Source organism: Etheostoma spectabile, chromosome 5, assembly GCF_008692095.1.
Source record: "Etheostoma spectabile isolate EspeVRDwgs_2016 chromosome 5, UIUC_Espe_1.0, whole genome shotgun sequence".
NCBI classification, from domain to species: Eukaryota; Metazoa; Chordata; class Actinopteri; order Perciformes; family Percidae; genus Etheostoma; species Etheostoma spectabile.
The window spans coordinates 11371191-11398193 of record NC_045737.1 but is presented as its reverse complement, the minus strand read 5'-3'; the positions used below and the strand labels follow the sequence as shown (position 1 = coordinate 11398193).

General features: G+C 39.6%; 2 protein-coding genes and 1 long non-coding RNA gene across 3 annotated transcripts in view; 1 reads left to right on the top strand and 2 right to left on the bottom strand.

Moving 5' to 3' along the window:
• Positions 1–738: 738 nt before the first annotated feature.
• got1l1 (glutamic-oxaloacetic transaminase 1 like 1) lies at positions 739–13458 on the bottom strand. The gene is made up of 8 exons (XM_032517027.1): positions 12995–13458; positions 8680–8861; positions 8143–8266; positions 7131–7348; positions 6868–7018; positions 5575–5740; positions 3045–3187; positions 739–1261 (listed from the first exon to the last, which is right to left on the bottom strand). The coding sequence occupies exons 1-8, from the start codon at positions 13167–13169 to the stop codon at positions 1122–1124; spliced, it is 1299 nt and encodes a 432-aa protein (XP_032372918.1). The 5' UTR covers positions 13170–13458; the 3' UTR covers positions 739–1121.
• On the top strand, positions 6672–21831 carry LOC116690245 (uncharacterized). Its single transcript, XR_004332207.1, has 3 exons — positions 6672–6752; positions 8781–8782; positions 21818–21831. It is a non-coding gene; the product is annotated as an uncharacterized LOC116690245 (long non-coding RNA).
• Positions 18957–27003, bottom strand: part of adrb3a (adrenoceptor beta 3a) — a 19967-nt gene continuing 11920 nt past the window's right edge. Inside the window, exon 2 of the mRNA XM_032517026.1 lies at positions 18957–21576. Within this exon, the coding sequence (XP_032372917.1) occupies positions 21549–21576 (28 nt within the window). The 3' untranslated portion in view covers positions 18957–21548. The remainder of the gene's footprint in view (positions 21577–27003) is intronic.

Genomic DNA, 27003 nt, shown 5'->3' with positions numbered 1-27003 from the left:
GGTATTGAATGACGATGCATTTTTTTGATATTTCGATACTTTTAGAGGCAATTTGGTAGGTGCCAAAAAGTATTGAATTCTTTACCCAGCCCTAATTTCCCTTTGCTGTGTGTCACTTTTAATTTCGACCTGCGGCCCTTTGAAGTGTGTCACTTTATTACACATGTTAAAATGTTCGCCTAGCTGCTAGCGAGGAACACCCTCATTGTCTACTTCTGAATGGCTAGTAGTCCTGACCTAGCGAAATGTGTGAATGTGCAACTCCCAACAAAGATGGAACAGAAATGTGAAACCTCACTTTGTAGATAAAACAGAGAGAGCTGCAGAAATGTGCAGTACAACAAAAACTAACCTAAATACAATTATTTATTTATTTATTTATTTATGAACCTGAAAATGAACACAATATGAGCACTTTAAAGAAAGGTGCTGTAAGTCACGTCATATATTAAGAAAAGAGAGAGGGAAAATGAGTAAGGGTTTAGAAGTAAAGGAATAGTTTGTTTATGGGAAAAACATGTATTACTTTTTTCTTTTTTTGTATTCAATTTTATTTAGAGTATCAATTTATAACAAGAGTTATCTCAAGACACTTTACAGATAGAGCAGGTCTAGACCACACTCTATAATTTACAAGGACCTAAAAGTTCTAGTAGTTCCGTCCAGAGCGAGCACAAATGTTTTTTCTTCTCCTTTAAAAACCCATCTAGACACTTACAAATACCAAGCTAAGCTAACCAGCTGCTGGATTCTGGATGGTATATCGTGCTCACGAGACAAAACAAAATCCCCATGTCCCTTTGCGGTCTCTGTACGGGACACGTGATCACATGCTAAACTTTTGTCACCAGAAGGGCCATCCCAGCCCAGTCTCTTTTACTAATAGTCACCGTATTAAAGATTGCACCTCTGTCATGAAACGCCAGCGGAAATTCAATGAGCAATCATATTTTTCTGAATGTCTACCAGTATTTATTTTGCAATAGCCAGACTTACAATAGTAATTACAGTGATCTCTAAATGGAGCGTTTGAATGTGACACATGAAAGGGTTCATCCAAATGAGGGTTTCAGTCAGGCCCCTGTGAGACAGATTTCAGAGCTTGATCAAAAGCCTCATGGTCAGACTGAAGTGGTCACCGCCAGATGGATGGACTCGGCTATGTAGTCCAAGTTTGGACCGTTGATTGCACTCACGTTTAGACAGCCAGTGGGAAGCAGGTACACGTGTCTCCTCTTGGACAGAAATTCTACCTGCTCACCTAAAAAACACAAGAAATACTTTGAAAGGACATCAGTATTCAAAACATCATGGCCTTTGTTGTTTTAAAAAGAAAGTAATGAAAGAAAATTCATGTACATCAATATCATTAACAATCATTTCCATTGTTTCCAAATAATAAGACTGCAATAGTTTAATAATAAATAATTCCTTTGATGACACCAAAACCATTATAATGAACAGTGATTAAGGTTGAGGCCTGTACATGTACAGACATAAGCAAGCCAAACATATAACATAACTATATATAAACTGTATATTATATTATAATATATTATATTTTAGGGACAAAAGTCCAACATGGAAGAAACGGTGCGGCCTGCTACTTACAAGAAGTCCACCAAACAATACGACATTATTTGTTGTTTATTCCTACCCTCTTAAAGCTGCTCTAAGCGATGTTGGGTGACGTTTGTTCTTGTTGACGTTAGAAGTAGTTTCTAACAAAACGAGACTAGCTTGCCCATCCCTCCTCCTCATCCCGTCCCCTCCTTTATGTGCTTCTGCGCACTAACCCCCCACCCCCAAATCCTTGTCGGTCATTGGCTGGAACACTTGAACTCTGTTTGTGTATGCTTCGTGGTGCAGGTTGGCACAGTTTGTTTTTGTTACTGTTTTGTAGACCCTGGGCTTTCTACAGAGACCGCGTTTTTTTACAGTGTATTCTGGAAACAGGCAGCTCACGGATAGTGACAAGATGTATGTGACAACAAATGTTCTAGCCAAAAACACGCGTAACATTGCTTAAAGCACCTTTAACGTGACCCACTGGAGCATTTCAAAGCGGTGGCAGGAAATACAGCCTCATTTTTAAACCAGAGAATGTCAGGGTCATTGTTACTGTTAATATTTGGTTATGTTTAGGCACAAAAACTACTTGGTAATGTTTGGGCACCAACACTAAGCAGACAGCTTTTCACCCTGTCAGGTTTGCGTGTCATTGTTAAATTAGTGTTCAAAAGAATTTAAATGGGTCACAGCACTAAAATGCAGACAGATTGTGGACATTGATTATTGGCACGCAGAACACGCGTGTCCAAGCAAGTTCTTCCCTGGTTCCACCTCATTGGCCTTATGAAGGAGTTGGTAAAATACTCTACAACATGTTTATTAAAGGGGCAGTTAGTAGGATTGTGAAGATCCAGGACTTCACAAAGAATTTGAACATCGACAACTTCTCAATCTCCCCTAGTACCCCACTAGTACCTTCACAACTGCAAGCGCTCCTGTGATTAATCTCCATGCCTTCTCTTTTATGTTGTTGTCCTGATAAAGGGATTTGTCAGGGTTTGTTATGATTTTCCACGTCTAAGAGAGATGCTGGAGAGACTCTCTCGTTGTTCGTGTTGCTGTCTAGGAGACATACGATATTGGGGGGGGTTACATAATCGACTGGATACTCTCGCTGTTTAACTTCCTGCCCGCTGTCTGAATGGCCCACCCCCCTCGCGTGAAAATCGACCTGGCGCGTATCTTTAGTGCAGCGGAGTGGAGAGCTGGTTGACGCACGCCGTGGTGCAGCTGTTGGACTATCAAGCATTGATGTAAACGACGGAGAATGCTCACAGTGGCCACGGCACCTCTGGAACACAGTGCAGATGGGCTCGGCGTAAAACAGGGGTTATACTTAGTTACCTTACTTCCTGCTTTACTAGTTTCGTAAATACTACAGCCAACAGAGAGCGCTGTCACAAGTTGCAATTCTTGCTTGAACAAATTACCTATGTGGGCGTTGTTCAGGGGAGGACAGTCTCGCTACTCACCATTCAAGCCTGTGAAACAGTAGAGTCCACCTTGTTGAGTTAGGTGGTCCCAGCAACCCGGAGTTCCCAGAAGCCTCAGCCTGTCTCTCAAAACCTCTCTGATCAGCATACATCTCTCCACAATGCTCTTTAATTCATCCTTCCTTGGAAAAAGAAAAAGTGGACAGCATTTTGGGAGAAAAAAAAATATCTTAAGTATAGTAGCAGTACAGTTTCAGTCAATGGCTTTTCATCAAGTTATTTTTATTATTTACTTTAGGCTTTAACGTTCCACTATGTAAGAAGTCTGAAGAAAGTTGTTCTTATTCTTACTTTTTTATGGCGTGTACAATGCTACACTTTTTAACCCTCATGCCCTCTTCGGGCATTTTTGTACTTTTATTTTGTGATAAATTTTGCTGTGTTACTGTTTATGGTATGACATTTTGTCACAAACTTTCTTTTTGGTCAAAATCCAGTTTAAATCCAGTGTTTTTTACTCTTAAACATACGGCTCCATAAAATAATTGGCAATAATTTCATCGTATCGGCCTACAAAGGGAAAATGGTTGAATCTGGTGGAATACAGTAAAAATGTCAAATATCACTACTTATTAAAAATGAAATGCTGACATTACAGAATGCATGGTTTTATACTGTAAAGGCAGTGAGATAAAAACATGTGGTTTTAATGGAAGTCAATGAGGCATTTTTGTCCACAAATGTGTCCAGAGGGAGTATCTGGCACTACATAAAAAATACTACTGCAATCAAATCAGTTTCGTTGATAATCTTTGACATATCCAAGACTCTAATCACCAGCAGAGCCCCATTCCCCTATGATTTATTTCATGGAAAATGATTAATGTTCTGTTGGGTTTTTAATGAATAATAATTACTTTAAAGAATTCAACTAGCATTTAAAGGGTTATAATCCTACCTTTTTTGCCACAAAGGTGTCCAATGTTTGTACATTTTAGGAGGGCACAAGGGTTAATAAAATACTGTTGGCATTTCATATATTTTTACATCATGTTTTGATGTTAAAATGTGGCACAGTCAATCCTTAAGCTCAACTGTACCTTATGGCTACGTTAGCTGTGGGTCATGAAGCCTTTCATCATGGTGTGTAGCCTACATTAAAAAACATTATCACCGTTTCCCTTACCATTGTTTTGGGGGGGGGGGCCGCCCCCCGCACCCCCTGAGAGGATGAAAAAATTATAGAATTATGCTAAAAATACAAAAAAAATGTAAAAAACAGATGCGTAAAATAAAACGGCTTTCACACATACAGGCAATTCGCTTCTTGTTCACCGTCTTAAGAGTTCAATTCATTTTAACTATAGTCCCACAACCTTGCCCCTATTTTTGCCTGCTGCTGAGTAACAATCATAAACACTCCATGGTCTCGTGAATATAGCATAACAGTAGCAAGCTCCTGTGTAGTAACTAGCGGTAAAAAATGTAGAGGAGTGGAGAAGGTGACAAGCCTATACTGCCAAAAATTTGTATTTTCGTGTTACAAGAAACAAAATTAACTCAAGAAATAACTCAAGCAAAGCCAGCCTCTGTGGAGACGCCAACTGACACCTTGCAGGAGCACCACGAGCTGCCAATCAACGTTTTGGGGGTAGAGTCGACCGGCAGCTCATGGTGCTCTTGCAAGGTGTCAGTAGGCGTACAGCATGTAATAAACCATTGGATTGCATCATGTCAGAATTTCTCAACTTTGAGTTTGTTGGATCTCTGAGGAAGGAGGCTCGGTTCCAATTGATAATTAAGAAAAGGTTTATAAGTTAAGATGATAAGACAAAGACAATAGGACACAAACAACACGGTAACACTGCAGCTGACAGCGGACTGATCCATGCTTCCCTCTGATGGAGTCGCATGAGACCAGAGTCTTGAATATTCCTAAATCACACCCATTTATCCCTTGCACCTGGGGGCGATTCCTTTTCACCTGGTGCATTCAAATCCATTCTCATTGGTCCGTTGTTTGCATGGCAACATGCCGAGCGCATCTTTGCTGTCCAATGAGGAAGGACAGGGCTCTAAACTCTGCCCCTTCGGAGGTCGTTTTTGGTCACAGATCAAAAGGTTCTATCATGTGAATGTGAAATTCTAACATCAATACAGTTTAATCAACATTGCATTGTCTTAGCCTAGTCTAAGACGCCAGGGGGCAGGAGACAGGAGGCCTCCTCCTGGTGTGTAGCAGGAAGGCTCCTTTCCAGATGTTAAATGCCAGACTTGACCAGATCTATTCTTTAGAGTCAAAAGGTAGAGAGGGGGAAGGTGAAGGACAGAGATATGCATATTTTCCTAACCTGACTCCATCGAGCGTACACGGAAATACATTGTTTTCACAACATTGTTTTAAATGTTTTATAACTCAACAATCACCAGTTCAACTTTTTGAAGCATTGCGTGCCTGGCACAAAAAGTTCAGCTATTGCTACGTACATCTACTGACACGGTAGCAATGTAGTTGCCCAACAACATTCTTTAAATACTGGATTATTCATTCAATTGAAGAGCAACTCACCATTCAACCAGATGGGCAGGGTTACTGAGCACCGTGGCGACGACCTGTGCTCCTGCCACAGATGGCTGGGCCCACAGCGACCGGACTATTTTGTCAGCTTGACGCTGCACAGATAACAGGAGCGAGTTCTGCTTTAGGACGCACAGGAGGTGTCCAACAGCCTCACCTTACAAAGGGAAGGAGAATAATGAGTCTGATGTGAAGAAACACCATGTTCCATCAATAGTGGTGTTATGTTATATTTCCCTTTCTCTTATGTTTCTGCGATTGAAAAGGCAGTTTGAATAAGAAAATATTTAGAGCACTCAGTTCCTGGCGAGTGAGTATCACCCAGGTCATACAGAAACAAGGAACAAGCTGATCTGCCTCACAATGAGAGACCTTATCATAATTGAAAGGCAACAGAAAGCGTGACTGTGACTGTGTGTGACTGTGGGGTACAATGTGTAAGACAACATGAATACATAGTTGCTCTTGTCAATTGTCAGTATACGTGTATGTATGTATGTATGTATGTATGTTCTTTATGTATTATGTGTTGTATGTTGTGTGTGTGTGTGTGTGTGTATATAGTTTATAATATATATATATATATATATAATAGATATATATATATATTTTATGACAGAAAATGCATGCTCATGTGACTTTGAATCAGCACAGCCCAGACTTGTTCTGCTCTGTTTTCCGCTGAAAACAAGACAAACAGCAGAACAAGTCTGGGCTGTACTGATTCAAAGTCACAGATTAGTTTGTGACACACAAATAAATCTATTTTTAGTCTCACATTGCTAGGTCTATCTCCATAGCACTGTGGAGTAAGGTCTGCCTACACCACAGATACATTCTAGGATAGAAGGAAAAACGCTCTGGGTTGTTTGCATTTCTATCTCTCATCTCTATGATCTCCGGACGCAGCGACGGTGGCTCTGCTAAATAGTCTCGGGAAGGAGCTAGTTTTGGTGGAACATTTGCACCCCGCGAAAGAAAACGCCACATTCAATATTAAAAGAAGTTAACTGTCCCAAAACGTCCCAGTTAGAGAGGCAACGCCGTAAATACATTCTTTGTAAATCTTTACATTCACCCAAAGAACCAAATAAGCTTGCCTTGTTGAACAATCCAAATTTTCTTAAAAACCTGCCATTTTCAGCGAGTAGCTTACTAGCTTGAACTTTGTTTCCTGAAGATAACGGATTTTGAGAACGGCGTGATGGGTAAAGCCTGACACTATGAGCCAGATGTTATCCTGGAAATGTACTTTCTAATCAATTCTTAACATCACTTTCTCACCATATAATCCAAAGCAGTGGGAGAAGGACTGAGCACAGAGGAGCTCCATCCCCTGCGAGGCACAGTACTGAACAGGCCAGGCATCCCGCTCTAAGTCGCCCCAGCAGAGAGCCTGGGCAGGCAGCAAGAGGAAAGGGAAAAGCCTACGCCTCTGTTGAAAGAGAGTGACGAGACTGCAAATGCTGATTTTAAGTAGGAGTGAGGAGCTACTTGTCTGATAATTGTAGCCTCTGTTAAAGAGCATAAATGTACACAACAGTTACCATGACGAGCTTTGTAATCATGGCCCACTGATTTTGAGAGAGGTCTGCTGCGGTGGGATAGTGGGCAGACGCTGACAGAACAACAACACTTCGCTCAGGAGCCTTCTCCAAATCCTCCAGAAGCTTCTCCAAACAAACGCCCCGCTTCTTGTCATCCCAGTAATAATACTCGCGGATATCTGGGATGCCCGCTGCCTGGAAGATGCCAGCCAATGAGTCTGCAGGGAGGATCAAAACAAAACATAGTGGATTCCAAAGCAGTACAAACTCCTCAAGTTCAATGCTGCTTTAACCTCCAGTGTGTAATTACAGTGTGTGATTCATTTCTTATAAAAAGTAATAGAATTATCCAACCTTTACAAGCCCTAATCTTAGCTGTATTTGAAAGTTGTTTTAGCCACTTTAACACCTATGTCATAGTAACTTATGTTTCTATGGATACAGCTTCAGTATTTGAGTTGTTATTTGCGGCACACTGAGTCATTCTCTAGTCTTGTTTCTTGATGTAAAGGATGCACGAGTAGAGGATACAGTTGCAATCTTCACACTGACAACAATATTCTAATGTGAAAAATTGGTAGCGCATATGACACTTCTTGCTTTCTCTTCGTTGTGGTGCAGGGAATTATTTTATCAAAACATGCTCTGGTTTATTGGCATTTCTTCAAACCAATCACAATCGTACATATGCTGCCTCTGCTAAAATAACCTCTGGAGCAAACTTGCAGGCCCGCCTTGTTGCGTGATCCAAATTTTATTTTATAACTTGCCCTTTTCCCTGAGTAGCTTGCTGGCTCTGTGTTTGTTGTTGTTTCCTGAAGTGAAGGGAGTTTGAGAACAGCAACACACGAGCGCAAGGTGAGGAACATCCGTGTATGTCAAGCAATTATCCTGTAAATGTACTTCCACTGATCCAGAATAATGCAGAGGTGACATGGGTGTGCGGGAATTTTCTTTATTCTTGTGTGGTTGTATCTTGAAATGCTGTTAAGAGGAAGTGATGGGAGCTTACCATGACAGGGGGAAGAGAGGTAAACTGTCCCACACCGTGCCGCACCCACATCATACCAGTGCCTCAAGAGTTCAGCCCCAAGACGCACAGCAGCGGTAAAACCAGGAGTTTGGACACCGAACGCCTGCAACGGAAATCAAGAAACACCTAGAGTTCTATAGTGCCGACTAGCATTCTTCACAGTGTACCATTACCAGTGCTTTAACAACTTATCTTTTTTTTTTTTTTAAATGTATTTATATTTATTTTCTTCTTTATTCTGTCTATGTACTATCCTTGTATAAATATGAACATATGTGCGTATATGTGGCCTACGTATTCATCTAATTGCATTAGGTGTAGAAATAGTTCCCAGTTACAAATGCCTCTGCACGGTTGCTTAGTGTGCAACAGGCTCATGCATAGGTGTAATTTACAGGAGTTAGATTAGGTACAGGCTACTGTGTCATCTGTACATGTTGGTTTCTGTGCACACCGATGTGTAACTCTATCCCTAAGCTACAGTCAGTCACAGTGTGCATGCACAGCTGAGGTTACCCGGTTCTCCATTGTTGCCCGAGAGCTCTTCCCCAAAGCGACCTCTGTGGCTCGCCTGGTGAATTCTGTGAGACCAAGAGAAGATGGATACTCCGGACGAGTAGTGGGATCGGCGCTCAGCTGCTGCTTTATTCTTCTAACAAGACGCAGTTCAAAGGTTTTCCCTTCCTCGTTGTAATACTCTGCAAAAGACAGACATTGCAAATGTGTTTTCATCCAACAAAACACTAACAGATGAGAGAAATCTGCGATTGAGGCTCTGGCAAAGTCAACCCTAAAATTGAATTAACACACTATTTCTTTCATATGTGCATTGTAGTGTCAGTGTGTGATTCACAATAACCATTAGGGGTGGGAATCTCCAGGCACCTCACGGTTCGATTCTAAACCGACTATCAGTACATCTCAACGCAACTATTTTACATACATTTCCATGTGTGATTTAAAAAAAATAAACCTATGAATCTGAGTTTGTTAGATTTTGACATATACTGAATTTGTCACAAGTTGTAATTAATTGTTTTGTCTACTGAGGTTTTTATTTTGTAGTCATTCCATGCTTAAGCCTTAAACATGCTTGTGAAAGTCACCTTCTCTCACAGTGATCTTTGATCTATTCCCCCCCCCCCCCCCCACACACCCCCCAGTAACAAACCATCAGGAAACAAACAGGTGGCATCAATCAGGTTTAAACCAATGTGGTGCCTTAAATTACATAATCTCTTTTGACAGTGTGTTTAATCTTATTTGATCTATGTCTTGGTAAAGATTAGAACATTATTGAACTGCTCTGAGCTCTAAGCATGTTTTTGTTTCCAGTCTTTGTTTCGCTGGGTCTCCTTGTGTAATAATGTTTGTGTAACCTCAACCCTGTAATCCACAAACGAGTTACTGTAAAAACATCTGTTTTTTTCAAGACAACCTGGGCTATCAGGATATGCATGCTGCAGGGATGTCACATCCATGTATGTTTACGACTATACAGACAAAAAGAAAAGACCAAACGTAATCTCACAGAAATGTCCTGAAATCACACAGAGAACAGTAATGAACAAGAACTAAATAATAAACACTGTAACTAACACAAATGAAAAACTATTTTGATTTCTCCCCACTCCCCCCCCCCCCCCCCCCCCCCCCGACACCCACCCCCAGAAAAGTCCATGTGCTTTTATCCAAAAAGTTACTTGCGTCATCTCCAATGCATTTTCTGTCTTCTATGAAGCACCAGGACGCCAAATGGCACTCATTTTCTCATTCAGCGCTGCCTAAATGACGTGCAGCTCGACTCTGAGAATCAATGCATTATTTATTACATTCATGCTTCAATATCATTATTTTTGGTTTGTTTGTTCCATGCTTAGTATGTGTAGCAGCAAAAAACACAATCAGGAAAGTGGCAGCATCTTCAATTTTGTGGATGTATACACCAAAGAAGAAGATAGTCAGTCAGAAAGACAGCCTCTAATTGGTCAACACTCTCACCTGACAGCATTCAAGATGGCAGGAGCTAACAGTAAACAGTTTGATAGTTCCTGAATTGTTGTGCAAAGTTTTGGAAAAGTCACTGCAGTTTCAGGCCGGATTACAAAGCGTCTAGATAGGCTAGGATCACAACAGAGGAACTCTTGGAAAGGCCCAGGTTTGAGCTATCATGCTAAACAAACTGAACGACGCTAGTTTAAAGCAGTGCAGAGATATTGAACATAACGTAACTTGATTTAAGGATTCATAATTATGGATTTTCTTTTGTACAAAGACACTGGGATTCCATGCCGGATTGAAAAGCTTCTGGATGGGGACTACAATCGCATTGAAGACCTCGTTAAAACGGGACATCTCTCTGCTTCTGAAAAACAAAAGTAAGTCTCTGCACTGTTTATCTGGACATATTAAATTAGACTAAAAGTATGGTCGACCTCAGACGGTTTTGAGAAGATAAAGTGTAGAGAGGGGGAATTAAGGATTGAATTGGCTTGCAGGAAGAGGCCACCCAGATGCCCCAGCCACCTTGTTTTAGATTAAAATGTTTAGGCTAATGTCTGTGAACCCCAGATTGAATCTGTATTTAATTTAATAATTTAAAGTGTCAACTTCTCACCTTTCTGCTTGTGTGCCATGAAAGCAAACTAGCAATGCCTAGCATATATTTCCCATTATACATCAGGGTTTTCCCTGGCTTTGTGGGAGACGCATGTGCGTGTATTTGGCGGGGGTTTTGATGTCACGTTATCTTTGAGGAAGGACATTTTTCAATCAAAAAAAAAAAAGCATTGTCCCCACACATGTTGTGTTTCTTTGTGCGATTTTGTCTCTTGGTGGGTTTTTGTCTCTTTTCTGTGTTTTTTTTCTTTTCTTTGGAGTTGTTTTGGGGTCTCTGTGGTCATTTAGTGTCTCTTTGCAGTCAGTTTATGTCCCTTTGTAGTTTTGCGTCCCTTTTTCACATAATTATTATTACCATATCTGTGTCTACAAACGTTAATAAAGCTAGAGCGGATAATACATATATATAACACTCAGAAAGCTTAAAAACAAAACTGCTCTGAGGTCTAAGTATTTTTTGTGTGTCGTTTTTCAATTTAAAAAGAAAAAACATTTTCCCCATGCATGCTGTGTTTTTTTGTGTGATTTTTGTCTCTTGGTGGGTTTTTGTGTCTTTATGTAGTGTGTTGTGTCTCTTTTTTGTGTTTTTTTTTGTTTTCCTTTGAGTTGTTTTGGGCTCTCTGTGATCATTTAGCGTCTCTGTAGTCAGGTAAGATACTGGGGAACGTTGGGTTACTATTGTGCTTCTCTAACTTCTGTACTGTAACTGTAAAGAATTCATTCAATGTTTCATAAAATGAACGAACATTCTTTATTTTCCCCAAAAATTAAATACAGTAAGTGGAGCACAGAGGATGAGGGCCAAACATTACTGAGACAGGCTGTGATATAACACATGCACAACATGAGCCATGCAGATCTTTTGTCTTATTTTTCAGTCTATTTTCTGTTGGACCTTGTGGTGGGAAAGGCCTTGATTGAACACTACATTTCCCTCACTGCCTAATCTAAACAGGTTTGGCCACCAGTCCCCCTGGTTTCCAAAAAATGGTTATTTCTATTTATTTAGTTTTAAAGGATTAGAATTTATGTAAATGTAAATGTGCTGTATTTATATAGTGCTTTTCTAGTCTTAACGACTACTCAAAGCGCTTTTACATCATCCAGGAAACATTCACCATTCACACACATTCATACACTGTGGCCGAGGCTGCCGAACAAGGTGCCACCTGCTCATCAGATAAACACTCACACACATTCACACTCCGATGCGCAGCACCGGGGGCAACTCGGGGTTCAGTGTCTTGCCCAAGGACACTTCGACGTGGGACTGCAGGGCCAGGGATCAAACCACCAACCTTCCGATTGGCAGGCAACCGCTCTACCACTGAGCGGTTGCCTGTAAATCAGTGGTTCTCTTCTTTAGAATTTCAATGGTCCTAGTTGATCCCTCTGGTAGACCAACGTTAATATAACTTTGGGTCCCTGGTCCCTACACTGAGAAGTGTGTGTGTGTGTGTGTGTGTGTGTGTGTGTGTGTGTGTGTGTGTTAGTCAAGAGAGAGAATGGGAGAAGAAAATTTGTGTTAGGTGGACCTGTTCACCACAGACCCAAATCCACTCAGCTGTTGCTACTGTCATACGCTACTGTCTCTTCATGTTTGGCACATTGTCTGGGTCCCTTCCTATATCATAAGAAGGTAATACAATGTGTAATGAAGTGATGACTGATTAACATTAATGTAAATGCTAAATGCCCTAATACCTGTTGATACTACAACAATGCAAAGGTTCTTAACCCGAAAGTTTTGCACATATCGTGTAAGACTTGACTTCTTAATTTCTTTGCACAAATCTCTCCAGAAAGTGCCATTTAATGGTTTATTTTTCAAAAGAATACCTGAGGGGGGGCTCACCCCCAGACCCCCCCCCAAGGGAGAGCCCCCAATCCCCCCCACACATAACAAATCCCAATTTTAACCCTGAAGGATAATGATGCTGAAAGAGCCAAAGAAATTGCATTGTACGCGGTAAAATTTGGGTTGCCCTCCCCCCAAATTTCCCTCCAAGGTTTTCGGAAAAGTTGGCAGCTCTAAATACATATTTATAACACTCAGACAGCTTAAAAACAAAACTTTTTAGCTACATTCATTAGGCTTAGCTAGGCTGTGCCCAACGGCTCGGGTGCTGCACCTAAACCTTCTAATGGCGGGGCGAGCCCTGAAAGAGAAAGGAAAGAAACCGTTATACAGCAGGCACGCGAGCGGACTCACCTCTCCCTGCCAGGTAAGCCTTCCTGGGGTGAGTGTCCTTCTGGAAAGCGGACAGTAGCCGTGTTTCAGGACTCTCCGCTGCGGTGAGAGCTTTGGTAAACACGGAGATATCACCTCCCGGGTCTCCATTTAGCTTGACCCCTTTTCCGTGAACGCTGCTGCCCGGTCGGCTCATCTCTAACCCAGCCGGGGGAAATCAACCCGCGAGCCGCGAGCCTTTTGTTTGGGCACTGTTACCAGGCTACAGCACGTATTTGGACACTGTCACCCCGGCAACGGTGATAGATGAGTTTATCACTCCCTACTTTGTGGATCTGGCGAGTTTACTTTCGCCATCACAGTGAGCAATCATCAAAAAACACTGACTGTCTGGACATGAGAACTTTGAGTTTAGCCTCGGCCTCTGACACAGACAACAAATCAGTGCAGAGAAGACCCAGTGCTCCTCATTAGAGGTTGTTTTGGTGGATCCACAAAAGGCATGTCACCTTTTTAAATTAATGAACCGATGATATGTCATTTATTGCAATTAACAAGAGTGTTTGCAGTGTAAAATCAACATGAGCTGGACAGATTTTTTTTTTTGTGCATATTTGGGAATCTTTTTTTAAATTAAAATTTAAATGTATTTGTCACATGGACAATCACACACAGTAGAATGTGCAGTAGCAGTACACTACTTTGTTTCATTTATTTCTTGCTTTAATGGGTTTCCCAATTAATAACTTGCAAGGACAACTGAGAACAGAGAAGGTGAATAAGTTGTTGGCAGGTTTGAGGAAAAGTAGTCTGGTTTAAATCGTTGTTGAGAGATTACCGATGCAGCTGTGTAATCCAGCTGTTTTATTGCAGCATCAAAGCCGTAGGCCTACTCTGAGGTTGAGTGTGAGAAGACAGGCTGGAGGCTGCAGAGAACCCGGGGGGTAGGCCTACACCGACAAGCGACAGGTTTAACCCAACATCCGCCTCATAAGAGACTCTTTGGCAGATAGGATTTGAGATTTGGGAAAAGTATCATTAGTTGCTGCCCTAGATTAATATACTGTCACATAATGAGACCATGGTAGCGGTTGGAAGAGAGACCCAGTGTTATGTGCCCCAGGCTTTTCCCAACATCAGCCTGATAAGAAACTGATAAGATAGGATTTGGGTGCATACTGGAGTCATTGTAATGATCCAGGTCCACAGAAGATCAAATTGGGGCTGTATGTGGTCTATGAACGGGCTCTAGATTGTGAAATTGTATTTCCTTTGTAGTGGGCTGATGATGATACAAGATGCGGACGGAGTAATATTGAGCATGTGAATCAAATCACACTCCAAGATGCACTAAGATGGCCAAGTGCTCTTCAGGTTACAACAAAAGAAAAAGACACAGTGCCTGTGCAGCTGGCTTCTGGGAAATAGAGATTTTCATCTAGTGAAGAGTATAGCAAAATAGTAATTTCATGGAGACGAAAAAGTAGCAGTGGGTCTCACAGTTATTGCAAACCAGAATCCGAGTAACCATGCAGTTTTTATGTGGAAGAGGTTCTGTAGTCCACTTCATGTAGCTTGTAATCACAAATCATTGCACTAGATGGCAGTAGATGGCCAAACCGGGCACTTAGTCTTGTCAATTAGCTGACCAGGAGTAATTTAAGAAAGACCAATGGAAGATACACACTTTTCCTCAGCCAGGCTCATCCACATCACTCTGTTCGTTCTCAGGATACGGCTTTCAGAGAATCAGCAATTGGTGTTATCATGCGAGAGATGCGATGTGTTGACAGCTGTCAGCAGAGTGTCTCTGCCCTTAATGTGATGCCGTTCTTCTTGTGTGATTGTTCAAACATCAGTCCAGTCTGATGATTGTAGGGAAAAGTGCTTTTTATTTCATTCCGAGGGAGTGACAACAAAACATTTACCTTTCACTTTGTCGATGGCCATATTTTCCCTCCCACTGCTCTGCGTTATGGCTGCAGTTGAAATATCTCTGTGTCAGGTTATCTGTGTTTGTCCAGCTGTCTGTTACAGTCAAGAAACAAAATGGGCCCAGAAGCATACAAAGGTAACATCAGAAGTCCCATCATCTAAGGTAAGCCCTTTGAACATGGAACCGCCAGACTGGAAATGTGTTGCAGATATCTGTAATGGAGTTTTGCCTAGTCAAAAAAGAACATTTCAGATTCCTCCTCTCCATAATTGTCATTTCAGATATCCACAAAGACATTCTTCCCAGGTCAAATTATGTCACTTTTACCATTCATTTGTACGGGGGTTATCATTACAGATATCTACAATTCAGTTGCAGATATCCATTAATGTGAATTGCGGATATCTGCAAGAATTGTAGATATCTGTAATTCCAGTTAAAATTGTCATTCTTGCCATAATACTCGGGGGTGGCAGGAGCTCAGTCTGAAGGGAGTTGGTTTGGGCACCAGAGGGTTGCTGGTTCAAGTCCCAGTATGCACCAAAAGCTGCTTAGGGTGCTGGTCCAACACTGGCACCCCACTCACTCTGGCAGCTCTCCATTTGTGCATGAATAGGTGTGTATTTCAGGCCTGTGTGTAGTTTGTTGTTACAAACAGTGTCAATTGTAATTTAAAAAATTATAAAGTAAATTAATCAACCCGCTGCTAATTCTATAAAAATAGGCCAAGAAAAAGACTCATTTATTTATTGATTAGTTGCCAGCTATTAAATTAATTACCAACTATTAATTAATTGCCAACTATTTTAGTAATGGATTTATCGATTTTAAGCCCAACTTCTCCAATTCCAGCGTGTCAAATGTGAATATTTTCTGGTTTCTTCGCTCCACTGTGACAGTAAACTAAATATCTCTTGAGTTGTGGACAAAATGAGACCTTTTGAGGACGTCATCTTAGGCTTTTTGGCAGTTTTCTGACATTTTACAAACCCAACAACTAATGGAGTAATAATTGACAGATTCATAGATTATGAAAAGTATCATTAGTTGCTGCCCTAGATTAATATGCTGTCACATAATGAGGCCATGGCAGCGGTTGGAAGAGAGACCCAGTGCAATATGACCCAGTCACGCTGCCATGTCACCAGGATGAATCCATATGACTTCATCTAATTAAGGTTGACTGTTGACTCAATTATTTAAGGACTCCTAACTGGTAAAGTCTGAAGTCTAAATTTGGTCTCAAAGGACTTCTTTTTTTGACTGAAATGCCTTGTGTTCTGAAAATATCTGTCTGGCCTGAATATCAGTTTGGCCTCTCTTTAAGGACAAGTTATTGGCCCAGAAAAGCTGGGTTGAACAGAATACTGCGTATATAAAGTCTCACAATGTTTGCAATCAAGAGAATAAGAGAGACAAACATACTGCACTCTTCAAGGTAGATCCAAGATTAAAAGCCAGTGTTTGATCAGAGTGGTGTCAAGATTAATAGAAATTGTTTTTATAAATAATTCCAGCCAAGCAAAGGGCTTATAGTGAGAGATGAAAAAACAGCTTGGACTGACAGTTTTTTAAACATTTTTTGACTCCATGGTTTAATTAAAAGCTAGAGATGGAGGGAGGAATAAAAGTCCAAATCTCTTAGTGTGTGTGTGTGTGTGTGTGTGTGTGTGTGTGTGTGTGTGTGTGTGTGTGTGTGTGTGTGTGTGTGTGTGTGTGTGTGTGTGTGTGTGTGTGTGTGTGTGTGTGTGTGTGTGTGTGTGTGTGTGTGTGTGTGTGTGTGTGTGTGTGTGTGTGTGTGTGTGTGTGTGTGTGTTCTCTCGTTTAACTACATTTGTGGGGTCCACAAATCGCGAATGCTTTAATACTTGTGGGGTCCTGACAACTTTGTGGGGCCAAATTGCTGGATCCCACAACTTTAAAGGGCTGTTTGAGGGTTAAGCCTTGGTTTTAGGATTAGGGTTGGAATAAGTTATGGTTAGGGGGAGCGTAAGGGTTAAAGTTAGGCATTTGGTTGTGATGGTTAAGGTTATGGTAAGGGACTAGGGATTACAGTATGTCAATGAGGGGTCCCCACGAAGATATTGAGACGTGTGTTTGTGTGTCGTGCAACGTACCACATGTTGTTGTTATTGTCTAGATTCGTCTATGATTCATCACTGTCACTTTTTTTTTGCAAACTGGGGAATATTTGATTGTTTCAACCAATATGATAAACACATTTTTGGGTTGTTACATATTCATTTGGGTGCACTTCATATGTTAATTGGAGGCTTTTGTTTTTAGTTTTTCCTACAAGTTTGATTTGAATTGAAGACAAAGGATAATTGCTCCAGGATAATACCGTCACACAAGATAATTGCTTACACTCCTTGCCAGAGAATACTGAAGTGACACAGCCCACTTAATGAGCCAACGTTTGTCGCAGTTTCTTTTCAAATGGCTTGTATTCATTTGGCTCTTGGTTTATTTTTAAATCGTCCAAATCTTGTCAGTTCCTCTTATGACATGATATCTGCTCAAACAGCCAAGTCAGAGGTGACGGGGATTTCGGTGGGTGGAGAATTACTCAGAGTAAGAAACCATGAAGGTATATAGAATGGTCCCTTAAGTTCAAATTAGGGCTGAACCATGACTCGTTTTCAAATCAAAAATTGCGATTCTAACCCTTGGGTGGTATTTGGGTCAAATTGACCCATTTCATAAAATGGTACAAGTTAAATTTTTTCTGCCTGAAAATCAACGGCCTTACCTTATTTTCTGTTATGAACATGTATCACTGACTCAATTCAGAACATTATTCTGAATATGACCATTTATGTTTTTTTCCATAGTGGACTCTTACCATGAATTATAACCTTACGACAAAAAACGAATCCCCGCCGTGGTTAATTGAATCTGCAATAGATAGTTGAATGTCTTTGGTTTAACATTATTATTCCTCTTTTTTATTATTACATTTACTGTTTTTGTATAAGATAAATGCTGGAGTACTGTTACATATCATTTGGAACGCTGGTCATATCACGCTGTAAAGTTCCTCTCATGATGCACGACATTGAAAGGAATGATCGTTTTGGTGAGTTTGGCGAGGATCTGTACCAAAAGAAGATTTTTTTTCTTTAGTCTGTAGGATACGATTTGTAGGCGGGGACGTCTCTGCAGCACCACAAAACTTCATTAAGAATGGTGTGACACACATTTTGCCTTTTACAAATATTTCACCCCCGTGCAATTTGGATATTGCACTAGTCCAAAATGCGATTTTTGATGAATTTTCTATTAATTGTGCAGCCCTAATAGAGCATTGAATTGAAAGAAAGATATAGAGCAGTTTTCATGGCGTCTCATGTTCAGTGTTGGGAGTAACGCGTTACAAAAATACAAAACAGTAAAATTCTGTGTAGGCTGCTTCAAAATAAAAGCACTTCCTGTGATTGTTCACAGTAAAACTAAATTACTGTTAAACAACTAAGGTTGTGTACCTTTTCATTTACATTTTACAACAATGCTGTACTTCAATACAACTGTAAGGTACTTTTAATTGAGTATTTTAATTTTCTCCTACTTGCCTATTGTATGTTTTACTTATCTTTTCTATAGCTTTAGCTACTTTGCATATTCATATTTATTTTACGAAATGTTATGAATAATCTATGATGTATTAAGAGTAGAGTTTGGAACTTGCCCAACACTGCTCATATTATATTGTTCCCTGACATGTTTTATCTGTTACACAGACAGTATTGAACTTTAGCTAATTAAATTGTAATTGCAATATCTGGCGGAAAAATCTCAATTACATTTTTTCTTAAATCTTTCAACCCTAGTTCATATCAACGACATTGCTCAGTGTTTATAGAGTAGTGGTTTGCAATGTGGGGTACCTCAGGGCCACGGATGGGTTTTAAAGTAAAATATAACGATGTTATTATCTCAGTGGTGTTTAAATTTCAACATAATACACTCAGTTTTTTTACATTATTACAGCTTTTCTTTACCTCCACAGTGGTGAGTTTGCACACAGAGCACACATGAACAACGTTACACAGTTTCATAATAATTTATTTGTCAATGCAATGGATGATGTAATGTGGGTGATAACAAAAGACAACGTGTCCCAATGTAACACAATAATGGATGAGGTGAAAGCGATGTTTCATCCATTAAGTCCATTATTTTATTTGGGCATTTCAGAGAGCGTTACTGAGCTCATGCCATGGCCGCTTACCAAAGGTCAACCCCTTCTCACTCCCAACTCGTCAAATACTGACACTTGGTCAGTGGCTGCCCAGCGACACACACCGACCTAAAAGGCACTAGGGCTGGGTATCGTCAGGGATTCTCTGAATTCTTTTTTTTTTATTCCAGATTCAATTTTATTCCAATTAAATTTTCAATTTGATATCAATTAGGTTAGGAACAGTTCAGTTGCAATACCAATTTAGCTTGGGGATGATGAAAATGAAAGAGTTTCTACAACTGTCCAACGTTCCTTCTAACCTGCTGCTTTATTAAAAAGTAACAGTGTTTACATGAAAAACTCATCCCCGAGCTTCCCAAGTTCCATTAATGTACTTTTTATTTTACATAAATACACAATAAAGTGTCCCTCTACTGACTCTACACTCAGTGAGAGGTAATAGAGTTAACCCCCCTTGTTATTTAACCCTTTCCCCCGGCACGCTAACATAACGTAGTCGGTACCAACGGTCTTATATTTTTATGTGATACAGACAAAGGTCGGTTCTTGGATGTTGTGAAATGATTTTGGATCATTCAAATGAAAATTGCAATTTCTTTTTGTTAGTTTTTTAAACCCAGGCCTTAAAGACTTGACCGCGGCGCTGCAAGATAACGTAGCATGAAGAATGATAATGATAGCGAGTTGTATGAAAGACTGAAAATCATAAGGCATGTTGGGGTGGTGGATGGGTCAAACAACACTTCCTGTTCTTCATGTCGTATAAATATATATTTTTTTTTTTAACCCTAACCCACAATATTTTCCTAGCCTTAACTTAACCCTTGTGTTGTCATCCCGTCAACCATGAAACAAAAAGCTTTTTTTCAACACTATCGCTTTTTCCGACATTTTTGTCACTTTTTTAATGTTGTGGTTGCTTTTTTGATGTTTTAAGTCAGATTAAGTTATTTGATATTTCTAATGTTGAAATTAGTAGTAAGTAGTACATTTTTTTTCTACCTGGAAATCAACGGCCTCACCTTATTTTCTGTAACAAACATGTATTCTTGACTCAATTCAAAAAATTATTCTGGATATGACCACTTATGTTGTTTCCATAGTGGATTTTTAATATGAATTATAACCTTATGACAAAAATAAAAGAACCTCACTTCCATTTTTTATTTTGTTCTAGTAAAGACTGATTGCATTCCCTAAATATATGTTATATCAATTGTTTGAAATTGAGATAAAGACCAAATTTGTTAAAAAATTATGAAGTAAAATTTTTATCTCAGAATTGTTTTTAAAACCCCAAATAAGACCATACAGGGGTTAAAAAAAAGCTGAAAACAGGTCACACCCTAGGACAACATGAGACTTAATGGTTTTCCTCTGCACACAAAAAATTCCGCCAAATCGACCCTAACGCAGAGCGTCAAAAAATGGCACCAAAGGTTCTGACAAAACGCGCCTATAAATGAAGCCAAAGGGCGACCGTGAGAGTCAAATATCGCCACGGATGGGACTACGTTATAATGAGCTGAAAGCCTCCTGGGTCTAACAGAGGCAGCTAAGGAGACATTATGACCAAGCATCAGTTTTTGATGATGAAGTGAGACTGTTGCGAAGGTAGGGAGTTTACTGGTAGCATGTAGCAGGAGTGTTTTGCATAGCCACCTGCAGATTGTAATTCTGTACCTTGCACGCTAATTTCTAGTAATGGTTAATTTATGACAAGAATTATGTTTGAGTTGTCCCGATTTAAATGGAAACGTCTGAACATTGAATGAACATTTTCCATAGCCATAGTATACCTTAACATAGGCGAGGAGATTAAAGCAAGATAACTATTGGGTGGATGCAGAGTCTAGGCTCAAAAACAGAATGATCAAGACTGAAAACAGACACCAGTATTGGTGAATATTTGAATGTACACAGCCCTTTTTGGTTCAGCTGTTATTTTACGCTGACAAGTTTGTGCCATGACAGTGAAGACAGCCATGCCAGAATCATGACCATGTAATAAGTTAAAAACACCAACTAACTTTTGCTACAGATTCAGTGTATCAAAATAACTTACCACATAATATACTGTAAAACATTAGTCCACCACAGGCCACACACACTGTGTCTAAAGGTCAACTGGAATGCATTTCAAACGTGCAGTTCAGGACACTTTGTTGTCACCTAATGTCTGTGAAGTGCTGAGCTGCCGCGGTCCGTCTCCTGTCCACAAAGATGGTCACAGAGTTCCTGTCCACACCAAATCAGCTGTTTCTGTGCGGTGGATCCAGTCCTCTCTTTGGGGTTAGCTACATTCAGCCACGTGGACCAGGGCCGCTGGCTGTGCTCTTCTTCAGCCTGTCCTCACTGCTGTTTGGCCTCCGTCCTCGCGGGGATCCCACTAACGGCTGGGGAACATGGTTTGCTTCAGTAGACGTTTCCACAGTTCATCCGTCCTTTTCCTGCAATGTGAAGCTGGAAATAGATGGACAAAAGACAAGTGAATGTCACATGTAAATATTGGGTAGTTCTCATGGCCCATTCCTACATATAGCTACGAAAAAGTAAAGCACCGTCATTTGTATTTATTCTACATTTATTGCTGTATGCACCACAATGGGTGCCGCTGTATAAGAGAGCAAAGATCCCTGTAGGGAGGAGGACAGGGTGAAGGAATGGGTCCTAAAACACTGGGCTTTCAAGTGGGAGAGCCAAGGTTGTGTCCCGCAAGACTTTAAGGGAAAAACACAAGACTTTCACCCAGGACACGTGTGTTTGTGTCCTGGGAGTAGTACTTTTACATTTAACTTTAAAGAGAGCTAAACTTTACTGTAACCAGCCGGCGGTTGCAAATTTCATTGGATATCATAATATATAAAGTGTGTGTGTGTGTGTGTGTGTGTGTGTGTGTGTGTGTGTGTGTGTGTGTGTGTGTGTGTGTGTGTGTGTGTGTGTGTGTGTGTGTGTGTGTGTGTGTGTGTGTGTGTGTGTGTGTGTGTGTGTGTGTGTGTGTGTGTGTGTGTGTGTGTGTGTGTGTGTGTGTGTGTGTGTGTGTGTGTGTGTGTGTGTGTGTGTGTGTGTGTGTGTGTGTGTGTGTATAAAATAATAGAAGCAGAAGTGACAAGATTCATCTGTTAGTCACTTGCATTTGCTTTTTTAATCCTATGTCTCATGTCTCTATGGTTAGGTCTCATTAAATTGTTAACACATTTTCTATTTTTCTTCTTGGTTGTGTTTAATGAAAAGCACTTGATGAGGAGGTTATTAAAAACCTATATATATATATACCAATTATATATTTAACTTAGTGTGCAGCCCTGTGCGATGTGACATATACAGGAAAACCTGCTGCCACCTGCTGCCACTGTGTATATATATATATATATATATATATATATATATATAACTATCACTTGTCTTGTGCTGCTTACAGCCTGTACGCCAGATAAGAAACCTGCAACAACAAGACAACAACAACAACAGTTCTCTTATAGGTTACTTCACCTTTACTTCTTTTTTTTACTTCTTTTTAAGTACAGCAAGTTATCACAATGCACAATTGCACTCTTTTACCTTAAAAACAAAATTCTGATGCTATCACCTCTACATGTTGCCACAGGAAGACATAAACTACCTAGAACTAGGCTTCACAGAAATGGGAATGTATAGGGGGGGGGATATGCAGGGAACAATTTACAATGTGGCTTCATCGGAATTCCAAGTTATATATGTTACTTAACTATTTTTACAATATGTAGAAGGTGTAGTCTATCTCAGTGATTTTAAGCTGATGCATTTGGATGATTTACTGGAAAAAAGACTCCAGTAAAAACACCTCGTTACACGTTCTGTTGAATCTCTCATTCACGTAGGATTATTTTAAATCCCGAACCCATCCATCATCTGGGACACGTGTTTTCTCTCTTTAAAACTGCCTGTCGGAGGGGAATGCAGTTAGAAAGCAGTTCGTTAACATGCTTTTTAAACTTTGAATAAATGTTAGGGACAGCCTCCGACATGATATAAAGTCTTTGTGTCTTTAAAATGCGTGAGTTGGAGCTACTGTAAGTGTACAGTACCTAACAAACCATTAACTGAGTGTACAACCTGTGACAAAAGGGTGTTGCAGATGATTTTACCTAAAGGCAAATAAGAGTGCCAGATGTTAAACGCATGGATTCAATTACCAATATTGTGAATATTTTAGCAACCTTAAAATGAAGCTGTCCAATTTTCAATAAGTAGCCTCCATAGCAAGAATCACATATTAGTAAAATGAGAACAACCAGACAACTTCCCATGCATATAACCAACCAGTCAGCACAAAATGCTGAAGTGTGTAAATCCAGAAACTCATCAAACTGACAACATATCTTCAACAGGGGGTCCTCAGAGATAATTAGTTTTACTAAAATGTCTTATCATGAATCCAACGTTATTAACAACTGAACATCAGCCTATTTGTAAAAAAAAACACACACTAATGATAGGCTTGACCATTTTACAGTTTTAAACAAACAGTCTAAATGGCCCCAAATTGACTTCCTGTTGCATTGTATGGGAATGACGTCAGCTGACAAGAAGTTAACAAGGGGCCAGGCTGTTGCCTAGCAATGGAAGTCCACTGAAAAGGACAGTTCTGTGGTCACTTGTAGCCGTCCACAGATACACTTAATCCTGAGGATTCACCATTTAAAAAAATAAATAAAAAATTTATAAAATCATAGAACAATTCTAATTATTTTAATATCTTAGTATTCACAATCGTAATCTTCATTTTTATTTTGAACATGAAATAAAAAAAGAAAATATCTAGAAACACAATGAGTGCGTAGCAACACACCAAAAGGACAAATAATATTTATTAAGTGTTACACTTAATATGTTCAATCTGTATGTATAAAGGCGTTGGGCTGCCCTACACGTTGTTGTAGACCCAGTTTATTATGCAACTTAATTTCATACAAGATATGTAGAAGGGTGCCACTGATCCGCCTCTCTCTTAGTTAAGGGGTCCTCTGCTTAAAAAAAGGTTGAAGACCCCTGTATTAGACAATCAGTTTAAATGGATTTAAATGGATATAATCATTCATTACGTAGTTAAAAACCTTGATATCTTGAATTATGCTGCTGTTATACACTTGATACTGAAGTTGAAGTAGGGATTCAGCATAAATAAGTTCCACTTAGGTTTTTTTTTTTTTTCGTCCAAACCTAAAATAATTGTAAAACCCCAAAAATGTACTCCCGGATGCCGGCATTTAAAGGCTGCGCGTCAGTGCGATTGTTTCTGATATGAGCCAGGCTTTAAACGGGGAGCGTTTGAGGTTTCCCGCAGGTCACCACCCCCGTGTTTAGCTTCATCCTGCTGCTTGTTCCATGCTCTCTGAGGCCTGATCTCGCTCCGAGCTAACTAAATGCACATAATGGAAGTTGGTGTGTGAGGTTGGGTCGGAGGCACCATTAGCATACTCCAGAGAAAAGCCCAGATTTACAGGGTTCACAGCACAGGACAAAAAGCATTAGTGCTCGCCGGCCCCTCTTAAAATAACGCCAAAACATCAGGTTGCTCTAATGCGCGCCTACGTTAATGCTCACTGCCGTGTCTTAACTCATTACAGCAGCACTTGGGCCACTTTAAAATCACACAGAGCTTTAACCTGCAGCACATTAGCAGCTCAGGGGAGAAAAACGCTCTGTAGCAAATGTCTTTCTTTAACCTCACACAGTGAATTAAATACCTTAAAATGTCTTCAATACTCACTGCATGGTTCGCTCTACCTTTTGACCCTTGTGTTGTCTTCCTGTCGACCATGATCTTGTTTTAATTTAAATTTCTGGTGCTTTTTCCAGCGGATTTGGCTCTTTTTTTATGCTTTTGACACTTCTTGAAGTTTTTTTTTTTTTTTAATTCATGGTCAAAACACCTAATTTATATGACATTATACCTAATTTTTGAGTTAAAAAAGCAGACATTATGAATTATTTTGACTAATAGTTAAGATCACAGCATGTTGAGTGAGTCATGGACTGGTTTGTGTCAAAGTTTAGTCACAATACTGTTTTAAAACCATTTATAAAATTTAATTAAACACCCCAAATTTCAATAAAAGTAATCAAAGAACGTTACATGGTCTCTGTAAAACATCCATCCATCCATCCAAGTTATTTTGGGGTATTTTGGTTCAAAGAAATCCATCTGACCCGAGGACAACACAAGCGTTAATAATAATAATAGGCGCTGCACTCAAGTTGTCATTTTAAACCGATCACAATCATCTTGACGCTAAGCGTCGGACGGAGCCATGGTGCCGCTGCAAAATAGCCTCAGGAAGGAAATTGTTTTTGGTGGAACATGTGTACGTTCAAAAGTAGTTTTAGTCGTGTGACAGAAAACTCAGATTGGACAGATAGTCTAGCTAGGGCTTTTTGGACTTCTTTATCAAGTTTTGTCTTTAACTTTTTGAGTGTTATTAATTATATCTGTTAAGCTTTTCCAACATCTTAGAAACAGATATGGTAATAATATGAAGTAAAATAGCTTAGTTTTGCTTACATTTTCTTAAGGAAGGACCCCTAAACCTCTGCCAAATACGGGCCCCCGAGTCTTCCACAAACCTCAGGGAGAACTCTGAACTGCTTGTAATATTCTCACACTTATACTACTAAAACAAAGGGGCCGCTCACACAGCGTTGGGAGACATGTCCTCAGCCCTTTCTGAAATGCCCCCTTCAATTTTAACCCTTGTGTTGTCCTCCCGGGTTAAAAAAAACTGACAAATGTTTGACATTTGTCCTTTTTTCTGATTTAAAAAAAAAAAAGTTTTCACTAATCAGAATCAGAAATACTTTATTGATCCCCGAAGGAAAACTCTGTGTTGCAGTTGCATAAATATTATAAATAGAGTACAAATACAAATAAAGAAATTATAAAATTGGATATGTACGGTATTTACATAAAGGAATGTTATTATACATTATTTACATAATTAACATAATTAAGGATTTGCAATGGTGAAAAGTAAAATAATAATAATAATAATAATAATAATAATAATAATAATAATAATTGTAGTAGTTGAGAATTACTACCTTACTACCACTAGTTTTACACTATTTTTTGGAATTCATGGTCAATAACCCTCATTTATATAGAATTAAACCTAATATTTGAGTAAAAAAAACAACAAAAAAAACTGAAATTATGGATCATTTGACTAATAGTTAAGATCGGCGGACCGTACAGATGAGTTTAGTCAGGAATGAAAGTGTATGCTTTGTGTGGAATCCAATCCATTTTTTGTGGTAATTTGGTTAAAAAGAAACCCATATTTCAGATATAGACTTTTGTAAAGGGGTCAAATTTGACCCGAGGACAACAGGAGAGTTTTTTAATGTCCAAACCCAAAAAATCAAACCCAGAAAACCCAGGTTTTGAATGTGCAGGAAGTTTTGAACACGAGCTGAAACACATCTGACACATCTCCATTATCCACATCTGGCTGGGAAATGATAACTTCATATTCTGCCGTTTTCATGGCACATGTAACACACAGTCACTTACATAAACCTGAGATGCCAGGATTATGCACAACATGTCCTTTTGGAGTTGTCCTTATGAATATATCTGAAATATTTCCAGTCATTTGGAGTAATGAGCCACTTGTAGTGACATTAGTGAGTCAGTATTTATGCTGGAAATGATATTCTCCACCTCCATCTCTCTGTGCGTTGTGTAACAACGCATATTTGCATATTTGTACCATCTTTTTCTTTTCTTTTAGCTCACCACAGTTTAGAACATATATCCACAAATGTACCATATTTATTTGTTTTTATATCATGAGATAATAATTTTAAGAACTACCAAAACTAGAACAGTAGTTGCATGTATTTTGCAAG

Bases quoted from the DNA above. Each gene is read 5' to 3' on its own strand.
- got1l1 (XM_032517027.1), bottom strand. From the start codon at position 13,169: ATGAGCCGACCGGGCAGCAGCGTTCACGGAAAAGGGGTCAAGCTAAAT. The intron at 8,862-12,994 runs GTGAGTCCGCTC...TGTCTTTTGCAG, and splicing joins GGCTTACCTGGCAGGGAGAG to AGTATTACAACGAGGAAGGG. The intron at 7,349-8,142 runs GTAAGCTCCCAT...TCCTCCCTGCAG, and splicing joins CCTCTCTTCCCCCTGTCATG to ACTCATTGGCTGGCATCTTC.